At 44.5% G+C, this 10,760-nt stretch overlaps 1 protein-coding gene across 1 annotated transcript in view; it reads left to right on the plus strand.

Annotated features, from left to right (window-relative positions):
* Dnah3 (dynein axonemal heavy chain 3) overlaps positions 1 to 10,760 on the plus strand; it is a 167,703-nt gene that overhangs the window by 25,858 nt on the left and 131,085 nt on the right. The window contains 5 exon segments of the mRNA XM_055627476.1: positions 806 to 1,018; positions 2,603 to 2,708; positions 2,893 to 3,071; positions 3,323 to 3,511; positions 4,761 to 4,862. Of these exon segments, the coding sequence (XP_055483451.1) occupies positions 806 to 1,018; positions 2,603 to 2,708; positions 2,893 to 3,071; positions 3,323 to 3,511; positions 4,761 to 4,862 (789 nt within the window).

A 10,760-nucleotide genomic window follows, 5' to 3' on the forward strand; every position in this document is an offset into this window, starting at 1 on the left:
ACACACACACACACACACACACACACACACACACACACACACACACAGTTGAAGCTAAGGCTTGAAGTTGAGGCGATAGCTTGGTCAGCAAGGTGTTTCTCACATAAGCCTGAGGAGGTAAATGCAGCCACTGGCAGTTGTGTGCAAAGGCAGGTGTGGTGCCATGGTCCTACAATCCTGGCCCTGGATAGGCGGAGACAGGACTAGGGCTAGCTGACCAGCTGGACTAACAGAATTAGTGAGCTCTAGATTCAGGGAGAGACCCAGCCTCAAAAGGGAAGGTGGAGAACAAGAAAGGAGCGCACATGATTTCAGTGACTGCCCTCAACACATACAAACATGGACCACATAGAAAGAAACGAAATGGAGTTGGATGAAATGGGAAAGGGCACACACACAGTCAGACACACACATGCGCATGAGCACATGCACACATACCTGCATACGAATAAACACACATAAACATTTACATAAGAATCATTCCCATATGGTATTTATATCCTAGGAGTCACCTAGAATAGCTTGTTACATAGTCGTTTAATGGCAAGGATGATGAATACCAAGCAGAAGATCAGATGATTAACGTTAAACACAGACATCCACATCCCTTGGGAGCCCAGAAAATTATTCTCTAAGAGCATGAGTCTCAAAAAGAACAGAGGCTGAAAGGACAACAACCGGGGGGGGGGGGGGCAGAAAGGAGAGAGAAGAGAGGGGGGAGGTGACAGCAGGGTTGTTTCTCCCACTAGCCAAGAGGAAATAATTCTACAAGTGCTCTCATCCCTGGAAATGAGTACACTGCAAGGGCCTGGGTTTGATGGCTCTGCCTTCTTGTTTCCGTGTGAGTCTCACAACATACAAGAGTGATTTCTGCCCTTTAGGTGGAATCGATCCTCTTCCCAGAGCTGAAAGGCTACAACCTGATACTTGGGACTGTTGATTCTGAAGAACAGCTTGTTTTAGACTTTGTGAATCAGACTTTTGAGGTATTTACGAAAAATCAAGTTGGACCCAACAAGTAAGTTGATTTAATTCTGGCTTTATAACCAAGTTGGCTATAAAGTTTGTGGTGTTAGTTCTTAGCTATCATCAAGCAGTCCCTGTCCCCACGTACCTGAAACACATGTATAGCCTGTGCTTCCCTGAGTCTGACTTTATCATTTTACAGGCAGGGGAGTCTAACATTCCCCCTGCTGGTCTGTGATAAATAGGGAAGCCAGAGTTCAAATTCTCTGTTCTCAGAAAGCCACAGGGCCAGATATATTTGGGCATTTTCAGAATTTAGAAAAATAACATCCTGCAAGATCTGGAGCAGCAAATGCGTGTCTCTGTTGTGAAACTTGTGAATACATTTCAGATGTTTTTGTTTGTTTGTTTTTGAGTCAGGTTCTCACTACATAGCTCAGCCTGGCCCCCAAATCATGACCTTCCTGCCTCCTGAGTAACAGGATTGTGGGGATGTACCACTACAGAGAGAAGCCCATGGATGGTCTCAGTCAGCAGTTCATGCTGAACAACAATGCTGGACAGCTTTCCACATGAAACGTTCCCCTCTTACAGCAGCTTCCATTTGGAAGTCACACGATGAGATCACCCTAAACTCCTGATCGTTCATAGTTGGCCACCAAATGAGATCCACGCAAATATTTTTACCTCGTATTGTCCGTGGGAAGAATTCTGTGCTGTGGGTGGAGGCTGGAAGTGTCCCACATGTGGTGGGATGAGTAGCAGAACCCCCCAGCTGTGCCCATGCTGTGCCAGGAGGAACTGCCCCACTGTGACAGCTGGAAGTATTTCCAGACGTGGCCAGATCCCCCCTGCGGGGCAAAATCACTTCCATTGAGAATATAGCTTAATCTATGTAAAAATCAGTCTCATGGAAACCTGCCTTGGTGTATTTTATTTGGGAGCTGCCCTGCACCTGGGTCTTAAACATTTGCTTCTTTCTAGACTGACAACAGTGCTGTGGCTTCTCTACAGTCTCAGAGTGTCTGTGGGCTTTAGCCTGTGTCTTGGAAGTGCACCTCGGGGGATCACTAACTCATTCTGCATACTTACTCAGTACCACCTTTATGTTAACTCAAACTTATTTTAAATCAAACCATCCTAGATGTATCCTCCAATTGGGCGAAAATTATCCTACCATTCCTATGTGACCTGAAAACAGATGAACTTAATTCCAAATTTTCATCTTAGGCATAGAATTTGGGGATTAGAAGGAAGGCTGGGTGCTGGTGCTTATTTCACATTTGCTATAAGTCAGCATAGTATTAAAAGTATTAATTGTTCTACATATTTTACTATACTTAAGCTTTATGATAATTCAATAAAAGACGGTTTATTGTATCCTTTTAAAATCAAAACACAACACTGGTCTTATAAAAATAGCTAAGTATCTTCTCTAAATTAGTGTAGCAAGGAAGTCACAAAATTGGGATTAGAAGCTAAAATCCCGAATTTCTAGTTATCTTTTTATTATATTGCTCTTTCTTGGTTTGAGTTCATTTTTTTAAATGCTATTATCTATTTCAGTTGTCCTCTTGCCCATCTAATTCACTGACCTGTGTTTGTGTGTTTTGTTGTATGTTCTTTAACATGAAAGATACTTAAATGTATACAAAAAGTACGATGACCTACTGGATAACACAGCGGAGCAAGGCATCACTGCATTCCTACGCGAAAATCATGACATTGAGGACTTTGTGATGGTAGGAGACGCCATGTAGAGCTTCATGCCCCTTTAACATGCACTATAGCCAATTTGTTAAGGAGTCATTGTATTGTTCTGAGCATCGTACTCAGTATTTGACTAGGACTGACCGAGGGAGGAGGCTGGGGGCAATGGGGAACACTCAAATACATATTGAACTATGAATGTGCTTCTTTCTATAGGATATCAATAAAATAAAGAGGAGGAGAAATGAAATTGCCTCCATGCACATCACTGTGCCTCTGGGCATGTTCTGTCTTGATGCCTTCTTTCTAAATTATGACCTCTGTGAGCGAGCCCAAAACCTTAAGGACCGTCTGATTCAGCATCAAGTGGATGTGAACCGGGAAACCAATACAAGGTATAAAAATTCTGGTGTAAAAAAAAAAAGGGGGCAATGGAGATGGCTTAGTGGTTAAGTTCTTGACACACAAGTGTCTGGATCCTCAAACCCACATAAATGCCAGCTTGGTGTGTTGTCCCACCTGTATTTCAGCCTGGGAAGGCAGAGAAGCAATGGAGGATTTCTCACATCAACCTCAGGCCTCCATATTGGTCTAAATTCAGATGTGATGGTGGTGATGGTAGACATGACTGTCTCTTTCTCTGTAGCATTTGTAATCAGTACAACATCATCGCCGAGAGAGTGAATGAGATCCCTGCCAATACCGCAGAGCTAGTCACCCTCATTGAATACCTAAAGAAATCCAGTGATGTCACTGTGTTCAAGCTCAGGAGGCAACTTAGAGATGCAAGCGAGAGGCTTGAGTTCCTGATGGATTATGCAGACTTGTCCCGTAAGTTTGTGCCATATGTGTGCCAATGCATGCTTGTATTCTTGTATAAAAATATCAACACGTGATGTATTTATAGTTTAGGAATAAAAACTTGGGGGAAAGTAAGTTCATAGCAGTCCCACTACTTAGTCTTGGGATAGCTGCTTTCCCAAGACTTGGGGGCTCTACTTCATACTCTTACACCCCAGAATTTGAATCACACAAAGGGAATCTTGTTGGACAAAAGAATACATATCTAGAGGTTTGACCTGTGGTTCTTGGTGCCCTATATTGGCATCTAATGTTTGAAGTTCATGAACAGCTATTTTACAAATGCAGAATCGTTTGATAAACTGGTAGTTTTCTTTGTCTGTAATTTAATACAGTTCTACCTTTGAAAGAGTAGAAGCCCCACCTGCGTCTGTATACTTAAGAAGGGGAAAAAATGTTCAAGATCCTTTAGGCCCCTTGAAAGCTTTCTTGGATCAAGTTATAGTTTTGAAATAAGGACTGTTTTTCCCCAAGTCCATTTCCAGCTGAAAATACTTATGAACTATAATGGTACAAGCTATGTTATATTGGGGAGCATTGACAGAGACTGGGAAGGCACAGTGATTGCCTAGGCAGCCACTCAATCATTCTAAAGCTGTGCCGTTGACCATACAGAGCCAAGCTTGACTCTACGTGGATCTCAGTGGACCTCCTAAATCCACAAGGACACGTTTACTGACTGGAGCTATAATGGACAGGGTGCATTGAAACTGTTACTGCCATTATTGCGGATGAGATGAGGTGGTGAGAAGTACAGAAAAGCAACTCCAGCCTATGTGTCTAACTTTTCTCAGGAGCCAGTAAGGCAGAATGGTTAGACTGTAGGCTCTGTTGTTGGTTGGGCTTAGAACTGAAGTCTGGCATGGAGCACTGTAACCTTGATCACGTGACTTCATTGCTTTGCTTCCTGTTTGTGGAAGTAAGGATAATAATGCTGTCTGTTCTGCATGCTAGCAAGTAAGTGCCTGGTGAACACTGGCTTTCCCTCGTCCATACGAATCCATTAGTGTACTGCCACGCCCTGCAATCTGCCCACTAACATGGTCTCCAGTAAGCGTCCAGCGAACGCTGGCTTTCCAGCATTCCATCCAGAGTCATCTATCACCACCCCACAGAAGTGGCACTCCCAGTGACCCTTTACCTGCTGAGCTGATTCCCTTCACCCTGAACATCACCCTGTAGCAGACTCTCTGTTTTGCAGAGGATGATATCAAACTGAACAGCACCCTGTTCCTCTGGCCTGACCAAATAGAAGATGTCTTTGAAGTCAGCCGAAATCTGTTCCTTAACAAGAGGGATCAGGCGGAGTTGGAGCTAATTAAAAGGTACCGGGGGAGCCTGGGGTGTCTTTGGGCACAAGGCCAGGCTTTCTAAACAACCACCCGCTCTGCTGGCTTCAGGTTCTTTCTAGAGCCCCCTACCCTGCGAGGTGCGTGGGCAACAGTTGAGGTCATTGGTGGTGATGGGAAGGAGACTTCACTGCAGTAAGTCTTTCCCTCCCTGGTTCCAACAGTGGGGATTCAGTGATACAGAGAAAGGCAAGAAGAGTGGCTTGTAATAACAGCCTCCGCAGTAAAGAGAGCTAAAGTGTCAGCCTCACGCTGGAGACAAGGCTCTGTGAGATAGCAGGGCAGGGAGAAGAAAGGCCTTCTAAGGGGCTGAGCCACTGTCTGTACTGCAGCTGCTCAACTTCGGTACCAACATGGCTGTAAAATGTGTGTTCCTTCGTTACGTCACAGGGACTCATTACGGACTTTCGTGACATGCTGTGCTCTATTCCAGACACAAGTGTGTATTTGGCTAAGAAGTTAAATACTTTAACCTAGTGACAGCGAAATGAAGAAAAAATTAAAAATACACCATATCCCTACCTGTCTTCCAGATCCTAAAACTTAGCCTGCTGGGCAGACTCATTTCTTGTTAAGTCCATAGATTATGTTCCAATGCAGTTTAGATTTTTTTAAAAAATTGAGCAACAAATATCCAGTATAACCCCCCCCCCCCCCCCCCCGCCACCCCATGCATACGTATGTAGCCTCTCCCAGGCCTACACAGTTAAGGCTAATCAGAAAGGAAAGCCAGTTTTTGGTAGTCAGGTGAAGAAATCCAAGATGTTTTGTCATTTCTTTGAGCTTCACCCCTTTGGAAAGCAGGGTACATTAGAGTCCACCTCACCATGCTGAAGGGGTAGAATGAGATGAACTGATTGTGCCCACACCGGACCTCTTTCAGCTGAGAAACGCCTCCTAACTTCCAAAGCCCTGTTGGTACCCTGTTAGATAATTACTGTGATAGCTGGGCATGGTAGCACAGGCCTTTAATCCAAGCACTCAGCAGGCAGAAGCAGGCAGGATCTCTGTGAGTCAGAGACCAGCCTGCTCTACATAGTAAGTCCCAGGACAGTCAGAGCTGCATAGAGAGAACCTGTCATTTAAAAAGATAAGACGATTATTACTGGCTATGAAAGTGTGATGGGAGGGAGTGTGTGTGCAGGGACTGGCCCTGGGAGAAGCAACGGTGTCATTGCAGTGTGGAAAGAGTGCAGGGCTTCCTCTCCCTGGGCAGGGACACTCAGTTGGATCCATCGACTTGTGTCTGAGCTCTAGCAGCAGAGGCTCAGTGAGGCAGCCCTGGCTCAGGTTCCCTTTGGTAAATGTTGAGTGCCCATTGTTCCACATCAAACATGAGTGAGGAACACTGAGCAATGGCCACAGGCTCATCTATCTTCTGAGGACACAATCTTGCTTCCTCTCCAAGGTAGCAGACCTTATTTTCCAATTCACATTAATTGTGGAGTTCACCGTCAAGCTTCTCCCCACCTCTCACTGCTCTCCATTCTCCTCCCAGTGTCTAAGGGGCTTACCTCCAGTCTACAGGCCCTGGTTCCATTGTCGGTCGGATCCAGGCTGGCATCTGGCAATGGTGGGTCCTGCAGAAGGCTGGAACATGATTAAAGGGCTTTCTGGCCTCCCTTGTCCTGTTTGGCCCCGGACACCCGTATCAGCATGGCTCTGCATGCCAATGCTTGCTCTGCCATGTTTCCAGTCATCATTGTCACCTCAGCCACAGGGATTATAATGGCTTCCCTTCAGTTGCAGCAGCTAGTAACCTCACCAGTTTTGTTGTTTGTGTTGGTTACTTCTGCATTATGACCACAACACCTGGCAGAAACGGTGTAAGAGAAGAAAGATTTATTTTAGCGTATTGTTTCAGAAGATTTTGGCCAACTGTTGGAGCAAGGTGTGGCAGAACCACTCAGTTCCCACAGTGGCAGAGGTGTGTGATGGAAGCTGTCCATGTGATGGACAAAGAAGCATGGGGAACAAAGCAATAACTGGGGGTTGGTTGCAACCTTCAAAGGCTACCTCTGGTGTCTTGACTTCCATCAGCTGGGCCTGCATGTCTAAAGATTTGACTGCATCCCAAAGCAGCAATACCAATGGAGAATCGGCATTTAAAATATCCTGTGCCGGACTTTAACCCTGCCTGTATCTACTCCTGTTAGGAGTCCTAATTGAAGTTTTAAAGTTTCTTACTTTATTATTTGTTTGTTTGTTTGTTTGTTTCAAGGCAGGGTTTCTCTGTGAATCCTGTCTGTGCTAGAACTCACTCTGTAGACCAGGCTGGCCTTGACCTTGGAAATATGCCTGCCTCTGCCTCCTGAGTGCTGGAATTAAAAGCGTGCGCCACCACAGCCTGGCTACTTACTTTGTTCTTCAGAGTGAATTCTATTCCCTGCCGGAATTGTGGCCAACCACTACTATTCAATCCCTCTGTTATCCTCACTTGGACTCCAATAGTCCCAAAGACAGCTCACCTACTCAAACTAGTTTCCTGGATGTGTTTCATATAAGACGCACTTATATATGGTCTGGACATTGCAAGGTGCTAAGCAGTTAATCACAAAGGATGATAATGGTAATATTTTAACATAGTTGCCAAATCTGGGTAGTGTTGTCCTCTAGCAAAATTTCTAACTCCTTTTAGCAGCTCTTTCTCTTTGATGGAGAAACACTGTTCCGCGATTGGGCGAAGTAGAAAGCCATGCTGCCATCGTAGTTGTGTAGACAGCAGCACTCTCAACTTTGTCCCCACTTCTCCATTTGGCTCAACTCTGGTAGATTTTGTGGCCAGTACAAATGACAGACAACACTTAAGCGTGAACTACTACCTCCCATGGAGTGTAACGGGAGATCCTTTGGCATTTTGCAAAAAGAAGGGAAGATGGCTCAGGAAATGAGTTTGCACAAAGCCGTAAGGGTTTAGACACAGCACTCTACTTTCCAAGAGACAGGTGCTCATGGTTCTGATGACATTTGCTCACAATTAGGATACTTTTAATTCCTTCCAGAGTCTAAAATAGCAGCCTATTACAAGGCAAAAAAAAAAAGCTGAGAAGAGGAATCAAACGGATTCTGGCCTCCCAGAAGCAAGATGCCTCCTTGGCAGCCCAGAAACCAAGCAAAAGATAGGGTGGCAAAGTCCATTTGCCCTTTTGTCATCCCATTACCATTCCTCTTCTTAGAGTCCCTGCCCTTGTGTGAATGATAGGCAGGAGGGAAGAAGGAAGATTGAATGGGAACATGTAGACTCCACATGAAGAAAACAAGCAGGAAGCAGCTCATTGTGCCCTGAGGCAAGTCAGAGAAGGCCTCATTTCCGAAAAGACTTGACAGCTGGTTAAGTGAAGATGTGGAAAAGTAGAGAGCAGCTGGGTACCATCCAGACAGCATGGGCAATGGCTCCCCAGTGGGAAGATTTGCCTAGGAGGATGGCTGTTTAACAGAGGTCACAAAGTCAGAGAATTGAATACGTAAGGTCATGGTAAGGGGTATGCAATTTATTCGACAGCCACAGTAGGAAGTTATTGAAGGTTTCTCAAATTGGGAGCAGAAAGGGTCTGATACATTTTCTCCTTATGGTCCACTCACTTGATTGAGAAACTGAATAATGAATAGCTACAGCATTTCATTCCTTTATGTCTCTCCAATTTTAAATTTTATTTTATAAGTCTCCTGGTCCCCTTCAACTCCTATTTTTCCCCTTTCAATGTATTTGTTAAAGAAACGGAGTTGTTTGGCAACAGCTCTAGAGTTTTCTGATTGTGTCTCAATGAGGTCTTTTGCTGTATACTTCTGCCTTCTTTTGCTTCACATAAACTCTTAACAATTTATTTAATCCTGCTACTAATATAATATCCGTTCTTATGGGTATCAGGGAAACTTAAGCTGTCCAAAACCAAGACTATCATATGCAATAAAAAGAAAAATGGAATGGCAGGATGGGTCAGTGGACGAGCATTTGCCATACAGAAACGATGACTGGAGTTCAATCCCCAGAACACGTGGTTCAATGAGAGAACCAACTCCTGAAGGTTGTCCTCTGATGCATACATGTACCTACAATACACCCCCCCACACACACACACACTTTTTAAAAATGCAGAGGCTGGAGAGATGTTTCAGTGGTTAAAATGCTTGCTGACATTTGGATCCCCAGAGGCTATACACAGCGTCAAGTGGGTGTAGGTGGCACCTTTAATTTCTGCCTCGGCAATCTGCTAGCTATTGTCAAGCTCTCAGTCACCACACTTCGATGAATAAGGATGATTCCTCACATCAACCTTGGCTTCCACAGCACGTGTGTGCCCACACATGTGCATACCAGGTTTCCACAGAGGAAAATGGAAAATAAAACTAATCTAAAGAAAAGGAAATGTTAATCAGTTAGAGTAAAAAAAAATATTAGTGGAAACTAACCTGCTAGTTTTGTCATAAATGTGACCTCACAGAGACCTTTTGGGAAACTGCATCTCAATCAGAAACTGAAGCTGATTGGCAAATATGGGGTTTGGAACAAATGTAAGGCATGGAAGATCAAATTTATCTTGGCCAAGACTTACAAGGCCACCCAGAAGCTGCTGACACTGGACTCATAGGACCCAGGTCATCTTCTTGAGGGCAATGTCCTTCTGCAGCCACTCCTTGGCACTGGGATGCTAGATGAGGAAAGATGGAACTGGATTATATATGGCCTGAACACTGAGGATTTTCGAGAGAAGCAGCCTCAGGCCCAGGTCTATAAGCTGCACCTGGCCAAGTCTATCCATCACACCCAAGAGCTCAACCACTAGCACCACATCGAGGTCAGCAATAGGTGAACACGAACGTCCCATCCTTTACTGTCTGTCTGGACTCCCAGAACCATGTCGACTTCTCCCTCCACCTTCCTTATGGTAGTGGCCACCCAGGCCATGTGAAGAGGAAGAATGCCAAGAAGGGCCAAGGTGGCACAGGAGCTGTGATGATGAAGAACACAGTGCAGCCATACCATGTGGCTAATGACACATTGGAGGTAGAAGGAATCAGTGGATCAAAGACAGTTACTTAGATAGGTAAAGGGGAATTAAAGCAGACATTAATTCTTAAATATAAATTACATGACCTAGTGCATAATTCAAATAGAAGAGGAACTTAAATACAAAGATACTTCAATAATCACTAATCTTGACTCAAAAGCAGGGTCTATTTCTCTCTCTCTCTCTCTCTCTCTCTCTCTCTCTCTCTCCCTCTCTCCATATACATCATGTCAACATGAAAACACAGCTCCTACCTCACAGGGGATAAGAGGAGTTTATTCTGAAACCAAAACTGAGTGCCCATGGCTGGGGAACACAGATTCGGATTACCCCAAACTCTGCTTTCCCATGTAGTAACAGTCTGTTGAAGGTTTCACAGCAGCGGAACAAAGAAAGTTATAAATCAAGGCACTTTTCATATATAGTGGTGGAAACATCAGGCATTGAGTTACAGCCAAAGCAGGAAAATCTGTGCTGCTAGGCCAGATGCCGACAGCATTCTTAGTATTTTGGTCAGCAGGAGCTATTGGTCTGCTAGGCTAATGCATTCCAAAAGGTCTAGTCACAAGGACATTAGACACAGAGGTGAGCAAGAGAGCTAAAGATAGCCCAGGAGAAATTATAATCAGATATCAGCACCTGAAATGTCTCAACCTCTCTACTGTCACTGAAATTTCAATCATTTACTTTCAATCAGTGAGAGGTGGGGCTCTTTCCAGGAGCTTCCATTCATAATAGTACATCAAAAACCGCATAATATGAAATGTCTGTTCTTAAATGCCCATAGACATTCATTAATGACTGGCCATTGTTCATGACTCTCTCTCTCTCTCTCTCTCTCTCTCTCTCTCTCTCTCTCTCTCTC

The sequence above is a fragment of the Psammomys obesus genome, unplaced genomic scaffold (assembly GCF_907164565.1).
Source record: "Psammomys obesus unplaced genomic scaffold, mPsaObe1.curated_primary_1811, whole genome shotgun sequence".
NCBI classification, from domain to species: Eukaryota; Metazoa; Chordata; class Mammalia; order Rodentia; family Muridae; genus Psammomys; species Psammomys obesus.